This window comes from Pocillopora damicornis, chromosome 10, assembly GCF_964200805.1.
Source record: "Pocillopora damicornis chromosome 10, jaPocDami1.2, whole genome shotgun sequence".
Lineage (NCBI taxonomy): Eukaryota > Metazoa > Cnidaria > Anthozoa > Scleractinia > Pocilloporidae > Pocillopora > Pocillopora damicornis.
In genome coordinates, this window is record NC_142679.1 from 5475001 (window position 1) to 5489376 (window position 14376).

Here is a 14376-nt window from a genome sequence, read left to right on the forward strand (position 1 = left end):
AAGGGCAGCAGAGATGGCTAAATGGGGGAATGCTCTATCATACAGTGGGGAGTACTTTTTATAAATTATTAATTTTTCACCTGATAGGGGACCTCTCATTTAAGCTGGTGATGTTTTAAGGTCTATAAGTACAGGTATCATATATGTCAGTTTGTGAAGAGATTCTGGAATACTGTTGTCAGGTTTTAAAAGTGCCTACCTAGTAAATTTATTTGCTTATTTTAGAGGTGGCTCAAGAGAAAAGCTGCTCCGCTATCTATTTAAGGTTCTGTCTGTTTTCACTTCTCTTAGAGCAGAAAAGGGATGCAGTTTTCATTAGTTTTCATTGTGCCAAGTATATGAGAGTGGTGACCTTTTGATTACAAGTGTCTTTTACAGGGGTAGGGGCTGGGATCTTGGGGTGGGGTTCCCTAACAAAACTCTGTTTGGTGAATTCTTTAGGAACAAGGTGACGCCGTTCCTTCCAAGGGCTCTAATACTCCTAAAGCACTCTTCAAATGTTAAGGCTGCTTCAGAATTCTTGGACTGAAATGCTTAACTTAGGAAATCGAAAAACATACCATCGATCAAGATATCAACAATCATAACAACACAAGATCACAGTAAAACGGGTGTAAAACTATGCAAACCCTCGTAACACCTGCATTGTCTTTTTTACCTTTCAAATTTGGAAGACTTCAGGCATCGATCTTTGCCATCATTTCAAATTTAAATCTAACCCGCGCGGTCAAATTTTTGAACAGCAGCGATACTCCATTCGAAGTCGTTGTGTCCGCCATGTTTATTGATTGTTTACAAAGACAGAGGTAAGACTGGGACTTAACCACTATCAAGGGTAGGGTCGTGTAAGAGAAAGAGAGCTAGGGTGAAAATCTCGAAAGAAACTGTATTTGTAAAAAATATCTCTTTTAGATAAATAACTGGTATCATTTGCCACAAGTTCCTCGAAAGCAAGAGATATTTGTATTTTTAAGTGACTAGAGAGATGAGTATGGGGTCATATTTGAAACACCCTCCCCCTTAATCATTAATTTGCAGTTTAAAAAATTTAGGTCATGCAAGATTGGACTCAAAGGTGCTTCAGGTGGGAAAGAAAAGAATTTATGAAAATTCCTTAGGAGTCTTAAAGAATTCTACATTGGTAAACTGTTATGCATTGTACCTATGTTCTCTTGCAAACAGAAGTGTCTTACACCCTTGAGGTTCAAATTTGAACTTACAATCTTCAGCTGTAGCAAGTTGTAGGCACATCTTTGGCAAAGTTTTGAACTAATCAGAATTTTATTGGAGATATGGGTGATAATGAAAGGGAAAATCTTCCTAGCTAGACTCCTAGAAAGCGGGTTTTTTCAGAAGAACATTTATTAACATAAAACGGTTGATACAGGGCAAGACTACCTATAGTTTCACTGCTAAGTAATTTTTTTTTGTAATAGACAACTTAAAGTAGACTGGTAGTGGGACTTACAGAGCTCTCTCTGCCTGATTGTGGAAGAGAAAAAAACTCAATTGATCACTTGGCATAACCAGCCATAACAGGATGTTTGGGAGACATTCTGCATATCTTTCAGTTTGGCAGCCAGTGATGAATATTCTGTACAAAATTATGTACCTTGTCACCATGTATAAATTACAGACCAGCCCTAGTACCCAAGAAGGAACCCTGCAAATAAAGTATTAGATTCTGCAAATGAGAATCTCTCTAGTAATTTATGACTTAGTCATGTAAGATGTTAAATTGATGCACTTCAAGGATAAGTAATTTTGGTAATTTGAGCAGAAAAATTTCTATAAAATAAGAAGTACTACCTAATGTTATTTTCCACTCCTTCATCAGGAAGGCTTCTATGAAACCTAAAATTCTACTTGATGAGAAGCAGCAGGCAACCAACCTCACTGGTTACTTTGTATTGTTTTACTGGCTGCTTCAGTCACCACTTCAAGATGCCCCAGAGAAGAAAATATGGATTGACTTAAAAACTTGACACTCAACACAATGCCTTTTAGACAAATCTGTCTACTCCAACTCAGAAAAACAAAAACATATTCTTGCAGAAACAGTGTAATATATCTTATCTAGACAACACTTAATACTACAGAATATCAATATTGCTAACACCAAAGGGCTAACAAACAACTTGTAAAAACTGCTAAGAGTAACATTGCTTGTAAACTTAAAATTATGTGGTCTAATATACAATAAAATATGCTATAGAGGCTGTTGTAAAGCTCTCTCCTATAAAAAACTTTATGGTTGTCCCATTTAAAAGCATGTCTTATGCAAATGACAATGAAAAAAAATCTAAATATAATTGCACTGTCTTTCTATTTTTGAAGAGCTAATTTAAATCCAACAGAAAACAGAAGTTCCCCCCATTTATTCATAACAAGTGCAGACACTGGGGAAACAGACAACAAAGATTTTAATAACCTACAGGTAAATACAGTTCATCCTAAACACTTCCCCTGATTTTGTAAAAGGAAAACATTTATGTCATACCCAAGATTACACAATTTATTAAAATGATATTCTAATTGTACCTATAGTAAGTAAGGTTTAGTACTTTTAGCTTGCAGTTTTGAAGTGCAAGCCAGTGAAACCCTTCAAAAGATGACATACTGCTTGGAGGACTACTTGGAGAGTCAAAGGTTCAACACAGCATATCAACATTGTTATGTTCCACTCAAAGTGTGCCCAAGCACCATTTCTAGAAACTGAAATAAAATGTTGAATGAGAATTCATGGAAATCAAATTTCCTAGATATAAGACATAGGGCAATTTCAAAAACCAACATAAGCATTACTGGAAAACCATACAGGGTGCAGTTCTGTAAAAATTTTGGCCTTTTCCCAAATCACTGGCTATACAAAAGTCTCCCTTTAGTACTTTCAAGCTAACTCTAGGAGATCACAATCCCAATTACAACCAATGACAAAGCCTTAATTATGTTTCCTGGGAAGCAAAGTGCTTCCATCCTGGTTCAAATGTCAGGGAACCTTTAAAAGTGCTTTGTGAGAGAGTTAATGATTTTCTTACCTATTTTTAACTGGTAGTCAAATGAAGATATCAACAACAACAACAAATTCATAGATAAATGAAGTTTATCATTTTCCAGCTGAACATATAAATCAAAACAGGACAGGTCTGCTCTTTACCACTGCTCAAAAGTACCACACATTACACTTTCCTTTTCCTACCTGGTCTTAAACACTATACCAAGTTGAAAACTTAAAGTGAAACAATTCAGAAAAAACTTGTTTCACTACAGGACTGATTTGTCAAAACTTTAACAAATTACAACCCATCACTTTCTTACCTGTTCATAATTGATGGTAACTGTGCCAGTCTGTTGATGATCATGTTTCCTAAAAGCATCTGTTAAAGATTTCAGCATAACACAACACTGAATGAAGTCATCAAACTTCATCGTGTGAACATTCAAGCGATCAAATTTGCGCACACACAGATTACAGAAACTTGGTGATCTGAAAAAAAGCAAAACAATCAAATTAGTGCATTCAACTATTTCTCCACTTTCAGATATGACAGCCTTTTCCTACAGCTTCTGCTTGTTGGTTTTGTGAGGGCACCACTTGTTTAGGTTATCAAGAAAAATAAACTAGAAGTGATGAAGACCTAAACATTTATCAGAATTCATTTCCAGTGTCTCTGACAGGTTTGAACTGCACAAGTCAAGGATAACCCTGACAGTGGATGCAGTGGCCTAGTGTTAAAAAATGTGGACTCTGAGTCAAGAAGTCCAGGTTCATGTCTTAGTTAGGTCCAAGTTATTGTCACTGAAATGAGTTTTAGATACACTAAGACAAACCAAATAACATAACAATTGAAGTAATTCAGAGTTAGCACACTCATCAACTTACAATCTGTATCCAAAGCTTGTGAAGGCTGTTTGAAGTTCATTAGCATCAATTGTTCCTGATCGGTCACGATCAAAGCTTTATTGGGGAATTAATAAACAAGAAACTTTAAAGATTACAGAATATATAATCAGGAGCATTCTTAATAATATATAGGTTTAGCCAAGCCTAAAAGTGGAGCTTGCATTTTTTTTTTCCCCGCACGTCTCAAGGGCACAATGCCTTGTCCCAGCCATGACTAGAACCTGGGTCATCCAACTCGGAGCCCAGTGCACTGACCACTGGACTACTGAACAAAGCCATGGCATTGGTGTGCCCGCAGTACATTTGACCATGCATGTTAAAAGTAGCACCTTGTATGGTTGTATGGTCGTACATCCAAATTTTTTTGGCTGATGGGTTACTACTATTTTGTATATTTATGGGGCTACGCTCTGCGAGCTCTGCTATTAATGAATTTTTAATTGAGATCAACATGTAGTTTTTGTACCCATAAGAATTCCAAGACACTGACAAGGTTATCATAATCAAAAGAAGCTCAGAATTAAAAACAGTAAAATCTCATGTATCTATCACATGGATGGCTATCACAATGACAAATCACATGTGAATGATGTCTAACATCCTGCTGAGGACCACTTATTAAATCCTACCTAAAAGCTTGAATAATTTCTGGCTGCCACCATTTAAGTTTTCTAGTCAAACCTATTTTCACTTAGACACAGACCATTTTTTGCTTAACAAATATCCACTAAGTCATATCTCTGTAAATCCACCTTCCCCATATAAATCAAATATATTCACCACTCTTTAATTACATATGCAGCCTAAAAATTGGAGCAGGAAAAGTGATACAGCTGTATTAAAAACCTGAACTCATAATGAAATTCATTTTCACATGCATTTATATGTTTATGGAAATTAATAGCAGTGATTGAGCTCACTAAAATTTTATTTTGAACACCAATATATTATCTTACAAACTTCTGTACCATATCTTGCTTATCAAGTTAATAAATGATTCAGCATTACCTGTCAAAACATTGTTTCCACTGCTGGATGTATTTCCACAGTGCTGAAAATTCATGAATGTCAATTGTGCCAGATCTACAAAGGTAAATTTTACACACATTTATTGAAAAAGATGATCAGTATCATAAGTTTAACAAATTTTTTTATAACATTATGTGGAGTAGTTCTCTTCAAGACAAATAAACAAAGCTGACTTCAAATCAGCAGCTTCACCAATTCTCCTAGTAGACTGGTTTTATATGTCAGTTAAACAAGCAAAACAATGGTGCTGTGTATTATGACAATAGTTTCTGACAATAGGTGCACAGGCAGGGCAGCATTCAAGACAGAGGTACTTACTGATCTTTGTCAAACATGCCAATCATTAGTCGGCAAGTTTCTGGATTAAACTGCGACCAGTTGTTGTTTAAGAGAGCTTGCTGCAATTCCTTGGCAGTTATTTTTCCAGATCTATCCTGATCAACTGCCTGAAACCAAATAAGGCTTAACAGTCATTTTTCATTTAAAATCAAACAGATATGATTATATATAATGATGTAGTCGTTGGCTACTTTATAGCACATTTTTCTAAATTTTGCCTTGAAAACTGGAACTCAAGTCTTGATTCTAAAAGAAGGAATTCAACTTCTACAGAGCCTGTCTCAATATAAGATAATTGCAGAGTAGACCTCCTTAGCATGTTTTGTTTACCCATTTCAGGTCACAAGGGAATTCCCAGCTTTACTTTTTGCATGAACACATATGAATAAGAGAAAATTTGAAATAAATAGTTATTTAAAGTATCATTGTAAGACTGGAAATGGGTAAACAAAACATACAAGCTGAAGAGGCCTCTTGTCTGAAAAACACATACAGATAATTAGAAGGGAGTAATCTACCCCAGAATAACATCCTATCAAAGGAGAGTACCAACAAAGTATTTCTTTAGTAAAGTTTTTGTTTACTTTACCTGAAACCAATCCCAGAGGACTGGATCAACCCCAGGAGGAGGACCTGGACGGCCTCCCCAACCCCCTGAATAACCAGGAGGATACTGTGATGCTGGAGGTGGAGGACCATATGGGTTCTGCTGTTGATATCCCTGTGGTTGACCATAATTGTACTGCCCACCCTGTTTTAATAAAGAGAGAAAACTATTCAAGATTTTCTGCATTAAGACAATAACCTGCACCCTGAGCATTCTTCTTTTAACATTTTCATAAGTAGCTTTGTCTTCTTTTTCTTCTGAGTTAAAGGGGTACATCTGTTGAATACAACATTTTCGCTGGCTTTTATTTCCTAAGAGACAAATTTCAACCATGCTAATCTTACAGTGTATTCAAGGTGATGATGGGTTTTTAAGCCTTTTTTTTTTCAATAACAGGGCAAAAGCCTCTGGTTAGGCCTTTTTCTGTAAAATGAATGCACCTTACCCTAAACTACCCCTTGACAGCTAGTAAAACTTTTGTTTCATTTTCAACATGCTGGGGTAAAAATCCATGACATTCCCTTTGACAAGACAACAACCAAATCCATCATGTTTTAGAGGAATCCACCTTTGCTCATTTCTTACAATTAAATTTTATTTACTGGGCTGTTGCATCCTTTTGTGACAGGGCTCAAAAATAACAAGCTTCACCAAACATAATGCAAGCGGAAAAAGGCTGTTTTCTTTAAAGCCATGTGTCAGTCTTTCTGCCAAATGACGACTATGATAGCTTTCATTTAGCAATCTTTCATATGCGTCAATAATGAAATCACAAAATAAACAGAAAACATAGCAAACAGTTTAATCTAACTTGGTGTGAGATGAAAATTGTCTTGTTAGCAATTTGTCTATCGATTGAGCTGAACGAATGCATTCGAGTTATCAACTGCCAACTTGATTACAATCTAAGTAATCCATGAACGTGGAGTAGACTTAGTAACATAACCTGATTTGTAGGTAACGAGGTTTGCTTATAGTGCATAAACACTAGAGCAGTTACATAACAGAATGAAACGGCTTTTTGACTGCTCAAGAACGAGATACACTAGCCTATCTTCCGGAAGATGTTAACATGTAACGATGTTTCAAAAACATTCGAAGAATTCGTGGCAAAAGCAAGAACTTAGAAAGTATTTGACAATACGTACATAAGCTGGATTATAACCAGGCTGGTGTCCCGGAGGAGGTTGATTCCAGGCCATAAAGGTAAAGAAAGTGCTGCAAATCGTGTTCACGAACTATCGAGACGCAAGGAATAAGAATAAATGAACAAAAGACATTCTCTACTGGGGAGGAGACGGGAAATCCATTCTTGATATTCAAACCATGATGCTTATTTAGACCTTTCACTTATTTTACCCAATTTTAAACAGTAAGAAAGAGTGAAAATTTTCTATGAGGAATCTGAGAAAATAAGGAACCTCTTAATCTAAGCAATTATGGATAATTAAAATGTACATAGGAAAAGTAGCCCTACCCTCCCTAGACAATTGGGCCACATTTAGAACCCAGCCTTCCACGACAGTAGTGCCTGGTTATTTCTGTACACGAAGTAACAGGGATATGAACCAAGCATATTATACCAACTAACCTTGTTAGCGTAAACTTGGTCTGATAAATGGAGCAAAAAGACGTGTATTACAACAAAGCAGAATATATAGAAACTGTAAGTGTAACAGATCGTTGATTTGAAACCCTGCATGATTCAATTTAGGCGTGTGCTTGAACCATCTGGAGGCATTCTCCATTCTTCACGAGGAGTTAAACTTGTTTATTTGTTACTCAGGCATCAGGAAATAAAGTAAGCCGTCAGTCAGTTCTCTGTGGGAGTCAAAATATTGTTTTAAACGGAAAGGTAGGTCTTATAAAATCGGAGTGGTATTTCACTGTCATCAAATATCATTGAAAGTTGTTTACTGATCAACAATATTAATCCCTCTTTCAGACAATCATTCAATCGGATTGTATTTTACGTGGAGATCTTGCAAATGTCAGAATCGGAAGACAGTGCGTGATCAGTAAAAGAAGTGTAATTAGGCCGCCATTTAAGAAATTCAGCAAAGGGTTTGTGTTGTTTTTTGTTATTAACCCTCTTTGCCCAAACATCAGTATGCATATTCTCTATACTGTTCTTTATACATTTCTTAAAGTACTGACAAGGAGAACGTGTTTAACAGTCAAGAGCTTCTTTAGTAGGTGATCATTTCCTTTATTCTCCTGGCCTTAATATGTGATTCAGGGGTGATTCTGTAAGGAGAAATTAGATGCTGGTCATTTGAAGAGGTCAAATGGTTAACATTTCTTAACATTTCTGCCTCATTAATTATTAGTTATTATTAAGTAATTACTAGGGAAGATGGAATTTTTTTACAACTTAATGGCTTGTTTTTCAAGTGTTAGAACTATACTGTTATATCTCAAGAATACTTAATTGATTGTACTTCTCTTCTGATTTGTATTTAGAGTTGCATTCTTTCCCCTCCATATTGGAGACCATGTTATTATTGAAGAGGATTGTGTCATCAATGCTGCTCAAGTTGGTTCTTATGTCCACATAGGAAAAAACTGTGTAATTGTAAGTTTGAAAATTAAAGTATACCTTATAAACAGTAGATTACTAAATTACTACTAACTAAACTTTCTGCTGATGAGAACATCTTCTTTTGAATAATACTAGTCTATGTGTCTACCTAGTTCTAAAATGCATTAATTAACTTACAGCCTGTATGCAATTTGTCTTGAATGTGTTGGGTTGAAATGCATTCACATTTTTCAAGATCATATTTCATCCTAAGCTAACATTGTATTACCTTGGTACTAAATTTCTTCATCTGAAAAAAAAGAAGGATTAAGCCACAGATTTGAAGTCCTCATATTTATATTCTTTAAATTTTCCTTTACCATATGTTAATGATCTGCTGGACTAGTCCCTCTCTCAAGAATATTTGGATGACACTTAACAATTTTTCAATTTGGACAGAAAATGTGGAATTCAAAATTTCACATCATGCTGCTCCTCTTATTTTTTAGAGGAGTTATTTTAAAGGATCAAATCAAAACTGCCCAAGAAATACAAATAATAATTGCAATTATTGAAGTAAAGGATTACCGTTTCTCTGTTTGATGTCTTTTTAAGGGTCGCCGAAGTGTATTAAAAGATTGTTGTGCTATAGCTGATAACACAGTCCTCCCCCCTGAAACTGTTGTTCCACCTTTTACTCTGTATTCAGGCTCACCAGGTATGTCACCAATTTGTCTGTACAACTTTAGTTCCCATTATGACTAATTTGAACTGAACCACCTCCTCACCTGACTCTGATGCTTACTTCTCCTCAGGTTAACAAAATTTAAGCCTTGATCAAAAACAACAGTTCCTCCAGAGAATACATTCACCTGATTGTTAAAATCATATGGTGCACACCCCTATTTCTTCATTGTAACAAAATCCTGCATATATCATCCAACACTTTGATTAGTTTGTGCCCCTAACCCTTCAACTCCCAGAAGTGATTCACATGTAACCTCTCCCTAAAATATCTATCCACAATCTAGCAAACAGGTAATGAGAGTACTCGAATGTATCAGGTAGAAGTTGTTATCTTGATCTAACACCAAATTCTTGCAACTAATTTACAAGGAAATGTGTAGTAGCTAGAGGGGAGAATTAACAATCAGATCCTGGGAGTTAAAGGGTTAGGGGATTTTCATCAGAAACCCTGGAGAATATTTGTTGATAACTGAACACAAACATAGTACTTTTTATGGGTGTTCTTTCACACTAGCCTGTTAGTTTCTTTGTTTTACCCTATTACTTTGGATGACTTTGTCTCCTTAAAAGCTTCAGATTTTTCATAGTTAATGTGATTTATCATAGATGAATCACAGACCAGCAATTAAAAGACACAAAAGAAATTTTTTAAAATTGGATCAATGATAATTAGCATATAGTAAAACAGTGGTTAGCATTGAAGGCGTGCTCTGATTGGCTACTCAAAGTCCAAATATCCTTTGTTATTCACCTCCAAGCAAGTCAAGCAGGATTTGCACCTGAAAATATTTTAATCCTTAAATGACTAAATGAGTTAAAATCATCTTTTTGTGCTATATTAACTCACTGTTTTAATATCACATTGTACTAAAGTAACTTTTCACCTCAAAGTCAGTGGCCAGTGGTGTTCCACCATAAGCCACCCTCACTTTGGTGTTTAGATGTTAATTATAACAAAGTGAAACAACTCACTTACGGTGCTTTCTTGTCAGGTGTGTTCTCAGCAGAATTACCAGAATGTATGCAGGAAATTATGACAGAGAAAACGAAAGACTATTACCAACACTTTCTACCCATTTCAGAAGAGAAATGACAATCAGACGACTTCATAGCCTATCTATTTAAACAATTAGGCAAGTTTTTGTGATTATGAAAATATAAAACAAAGGCAGAAGGTTGTGGGTTTTGTTGTGTGGATCAGGAGGTTTCCTCCATTCATTGGTTTTCTTCATAATCAAATTATGGAATGTAATTCATTAGTCATAATAGCTGTAATTCCTCTGATAAATGATCACTGTTTCATGCTGGGGGGTCCTCTGGTAGATATTTAATTTGTAAAAGCCAATGATATGAAGTATTTGTGACAGTTGAGTCATGCTAAGGAAAATGGATGGTGAAGTGTAAGGAGCTTGTCTCCATCTGCTTAATTTGCATGTTAGCAAATAACATAGATTCTTGGGAAAATAAATTGTTTAGTGGAAGGTGCTGTGTCTCTATATCATGCTATATTTACAAATTACAGACATTCCAAAGATGATAACTTTAAATGATAAGTTACTTAAGGTACATGATATAAATCATGTATATGACTTCTTTTTCTCCCTGACACTTACAGAATAATTTTGGCCAGGATATTTTTGATGATTTAGACTTAAAGAAAAGGAATAAGTCAATCTAGTGATAAAAAGTATTTTCTTCATGGGTAATCCCACAAGAAACTCAAAATGATGTAAAAGGGGCCAGTTAGTGATAGGGACTACTACTCAAGAAAACCCAATTCTCTTTTTTCTCTTAAAACTGCAAGGAGGGAAAAGGCAGACAGATAGACAGGCAGACAATATTTAACAGCTAAATGCAGCATAGTAATAATGTGAGCTCAGTGATATGTGGGGTGTAGAATACTGCTCAAACCATAGCTTGGTTTAAAGGGGAGTGCACTATCTCAGAGAACAAGTACTTAGGCCGATGTGAATCTTATTTTGCATGGTTGAAAATTCTCACCTGGAAAATTACAGCCAATTAGAACACAGTATAATTTCCAGAAATTAAGTGTTCTTAAATAGGATATACATGGAAGTCACTTGGTTGAACATCTGTTGTAACAGAAAACACACGCAAAGTTTATGGTTATGGGTGATGTTTTGATGGCAAGCACTTGATTAACAGTTCTTAAAGCTTATTTTTGTTAGTTATTAGGTAAAATAAAAAAATGTAACTATATACACCATGCAAACTGTTTGGTTTACTTACTTTGTTTAACTCTTTGGGCATTGACCTGTTGACGTTATTAGCATTTACATTTGCTATAGCTGACCTTTTGTGTTTACAAAACTTCATTGGGAGGGGTGGCAGAGGAGACTTTGGCATGGTTATGTTACCCTAAGATGCATGACTTGATGCAAGAGATAATTCTGCATTTTGCTGATCTGTAGGTAGCCTAATCTTCCTTGTTAGCACCTTGGACCACATTTAAAATATATCAGGAGAATGTAAAGGCCCCTCTGATCTGTGAAAAACGTGGGTTTTTTCAAAGCAGTTCTACGATATTTGATCGTCTTGTTTCGAGTTTCCATCCCAATTCCACGTTCCTCCTTTGCCATTATCTATTTTCCAGTCTCTCGCAAATCAAGTATTCTTTCAATATGGCGGACGCCGGCAGTGAGTTACGAAAGTTTACCACGGATTTATCACTGTACGAAAAAGGAAGACCAGAATACACTCAAGAATCTGTTAGATTTCTCCTTAATCGTGTCGGTGTACTGCCCTGGGACAGGAAGGAGCCCATAAAACTTTTAGAGATTGCCTCTGGAACTGGAAAATTTACGCGAGCTATGGTTAAGGTGTTAGAGGCAGAGAGAGCTAAGGTGGAAGTCATTGCCAGTGACTCTCAGGAGGCAATGTGCGACACGTTCCGAAAACTTGTCCCTGGAATCGAGGTGCATCACTTCCCGGCAGAGAAAATCGGTGAGGCACAATCCACGCCATCATGATGTTTGACTCCCTCTTGACCTTCTAACTCAAATTACGTTGAAAATAACCCATTTCAGCGAGTTATCCATTTCTCGGTTTACTACACAGGAGAGGTCCTCTCTTGTTTTTTATTTAGAATTTGACTTATCTCTTTTTTCCTAAGAGCGGTCGTAAATATATCCACACAGGCTCTTATAATTTCGCAAGAACTGGAGCTTGGGCCGCCTGTGCACGCACACACTTTGATCTCTAACATGTGGAACACTAAATTTTGTATGGGGAGAGCAGCGAGTCAAATCAACCACGTTATCCCTATTCCTTGGGAGGACTTTGAATTTTCTCTTTTTGTCACACTCGAGATGATACCAAAAACACCTTTCGTAATTTTTTTTTACAGAGTTTGTTTGACACGAGAAAAGGTCTTCAAATTTGTAACCCATCCTCAGAAGGGGTTGGCCAGTGTTAATTTTGTTAAGATAATTGATTGGCTTTTAACTGTCACATGCTACTGCCCCCCCATAGCCACACCTCTACCAGGTTAGATAGTGTGATCTTGCAATATGTACCCCATAAGAAAAACTGGCAATTTCTTAATACTCCAACTTTGGAAAGTATAGTAAGTTTTGAGTCTGTTTAGAGGCCATAATATTTGTAAATACAATTTAATTTATGGTGATAACTATCTCAATTTTTTTTTGCATCAACCTCATCTTATTAGAAAGAGGATGTTGAGGATAAATGTTTTGATAAATGTCACAGTTTAAACCAGTCAAAAGCATGGTGAAAACAGTGGCAAAAGTTGCACCCTCATGCATTCTCCTTTTCAGTGCTACATTTCTTGTCTGAATTATTCCTTTGTCTTGTGTTAAACTTTCAGCTCTGCCAGATGAAAGCATTCCAGTTATAATTTGTGCACAATCATTTCACTGGTTTGCCAGTGAAAAGTCTGTTGCTGAGATTTGTCGTGTTCTTAAACCTGGAGGCAAGTACGGCATGATTTGGAACCATAGAGATTTTTCTGTTCCATGGGTGAGAGCTATGCAAGATATAGTCAATCCATTTGTGAGACAAAAAGATATGCCACCTGATCCTAGAGAACTAAAATGGATGGAAAGTTTAAATGGCTCTGGCAAAGTTACCTCAGTAGAAAGGGACATTAGCTGTAGAACATACCTGGAAGGAGACATTGATAAGATAGTGTCTGTGATCATGTGTATCAGTGCAATCAGCCAGAGCAGCAAAGAAAAGAGAACAATAGTTGAATCTAAGATTAGAGATATTCTGATCAACCACCCTGATCTAAAAGGGACACAAATTTATAAGCTACCTTATATCACAGATATCTGCTGGTGTACTAAAAAATGATAAATCTCCATGATTTTAGTTAGGGTTTGCAAAATATTGACTTAAGGAACAATAGACCAGCAACTTCAGGCATATAAAGAAATTTGAAAGCTGAAGTGCTTTGGTGGAATAAAGTGCAATATTAAGTAAATGACTTTTCAGTACTCAACTTGAATGTATAACAGCTATTAAGAAGCCCCTGTTTTGTCATTTATTTACAAGGAAGGCTAACAGCCTTTGGATTATTCAGATTATATGATGTTGATTATCTTGGTCTCAAATTCTCATATAGTAATTTAGTTCAAAGCAAATGTATTGAAAAGTAATCAGCTAACAACAACAACTAGGATATGTTAGAAAGTGGATCATAAAATCTTAATTTAAATTGGTAATTATTTTTTAGAAAATAAACTTATCTATCAGAAGAAAGATTTGGCTATGTATTGTAATGCAATCTGCAAGGTTTGATTAGGATAAAAAAATATTGAAAACATGACCCACATGACTTAGATGTATCACAAGCATGAACTGGAAAACAGAACTAATTACCATATTTCCTTGAGTAAGCACCCATGCTCTAAAAAGTGCCCTTCCCTGAAAAGCACTCACCCCCTGAGCTGATACATCAAACAAGCACCCCCTCCTCTCCCACTTTCTTAAATAGTGCCACCCTATTTATAACTTTTTAAGCTTCATCTACAGCTGAATCAGTACAGGGTAAGAGTTTCTTAACAAGCACCCCCTCGATTAAATGCCCTCCTTCAAATAAGTGCCCCTCCTTTTAGCCAAAAATTAATTAAGCACCTGGGTGCTCATTCTATACAGTATAATGGTTATTACATGGTATCGAACAATAGTGAATACATGCAATTCAAACAGCTGTCCTTTAGAAACAAAACACACTTGAACAGTTGA

At 36.0% G+C, this 14376-nt stretch overlaps 4 protein-coding genes across 4 annotated transcripts in view; 2 read left to right on the forward strand and 2 right to left on the reverse strand.

The window, feature by feature from the left end:
* Window positions 1–803, reverse strand: part of LOC113674681 (protein-lysine N-methyltransferase SMYD4) — a 3602-nt gene extending 2799 nt beyond the window's left edge. Inside the window, exon 1 of the mRNA XM_027191163.2 lies at window positions 659–803. The gene's annotated coding sequence lies outside the window, so the exon portion shown is untranslated. The remainder of the gene's footprint in view (window positions 1–658) is intronic.
* Window positions 804–1762: 959 nt separating this feature from the next.
* Window positions 1763–7382, reverse strand: LOC113674683 (programmed cell death protein 6). The gene is made up of 7 exons (XM_027191164.2): window positions 7028–7382; window positions 5862–6023; window positions 5252–5379; window positions 4913–4987; window positions 3884–3958; window positions 3319–3487; window positions 1763–2715 (listed from the first exon to the last, which is right to left on the reverse strand). Exons 1-7 carry the CDS (start codon window positions 7079–7081, stop codon window positions 2674–2676), a joined length of 705 nt encoding a protein of 234 aa, XP_027046965.2. The 5' UTR covers window positions 7082–7382; the 3' UTR covers window positions 1763–2673.
* Window positions 7383–7392: 10 nt separating this feature from the next.
* LOC113674704 (dynactin subunit 5) lies at window positions 7393–11367 on the forward strand. The gene is made up of 6 exons (XM_027191190.2): window positions 7393–7545; window positions 7666–7734; window positions 7825–7943; window positions 8343–8454; window positions 9016–9118; window positions 10140–11367. The coding sequence occupies exons 1-6, from the start codon at window positions 7498–7500 to the stop codon at window positions 10238–10240; spliced, it is 552 nt and encodes a 183-aa protein (XP_027046991.1). The 5' UTR covers window positions 7393–7497; the 3' UTR covers window positions 10241–11367.
* A 396-nt stretch (window positions 11368–11763) lies between these two features.
* LOC113674703 (uncharacterized) lies at window positions 11764–13890 on the forward strand. The gene is made up of 2 exons (XM_027191189.2): window positions 11764–12111; window positions 12995–13890. The coding sequence occupies exons 1-2, from the start codon at window positions 11790–11792 to the stop codon at window positions 13480–13482; spliced, it is 810 nt and encodes a 269-aa protein (XP_027046990.2). The 5' UTR covers window positions 11764–11789; the 3' UTR covers window positions 13483–13890.
* Window positions 13891–14376: the final 486 nt, after the last annotated feature.

What these genes read in the sequence shown, in the direction of transcription:
- LOC113674683 (XM_027191164.2), bottom strand. Translation starts at nt 7,081, where the DNA reads ATGGCCTGGAATCAACCTCCTCCGGGACACCAGCCTGGTTATAATCCA. An exon ending in GGCATGTTTGACAAAGATCA is followed by an intron (nt 4,988 to 5,251) that starts GTAAGTACCTCT and finishes TTACCTTTGTAG; the next exon opens with ATCTGGCACAATTGACATTC. An exon ending in TTACCATCAATTATGAACAG is followed by an intron (nt 2,716 to 3,318) that starts GTAAGAAAGTGA and finishes ATTTTATTTCAG; the next exon opens with TTTCTAGAAATGGTGCTTGG.
- LOC113674704 (XM_027191190.2), top strand. Translation starts at nt 7,498, where the DNA reads ATGGAGCAAAAAGACGTGTATTACAACAAAGCAGAATATATAGAAACT. An exon ending in AAGCAGAATATATAGAAACT is followed by an intron (nt 7,546 to 7,665) that starts GTAAGTGTAACA and finishes TTTGTTACTCAG; the next exon opens with GCATCAGGAAATAAAGTAAG. An exon ending in TCTGTATTCAGGCTCACCAG is followed by an intron (nt 9,119 to 10,139) that starts GTATGTCACCAA and finishes CTTTCTTGTCAG; the next exon opens with GTGTGTTCTCAGCAGAATTA.
- LOC113674703 (XM_027191189.2), top strand. Translation starts at nt 11,790, where the DNA reads ATGGCGGACGCCGGCAGTGAGTTACGAAAGTTTACCACGGATTTATCA. An exon ending in CTTCCCGGCAGAGAAAATCG is followed by an intron (nt 12,112 to 12,994) that starts GTGAGGCACAAT and finishes TTAAACTTTCAG; the next exon opens with CTCTGCCAGATGAAAGCATT.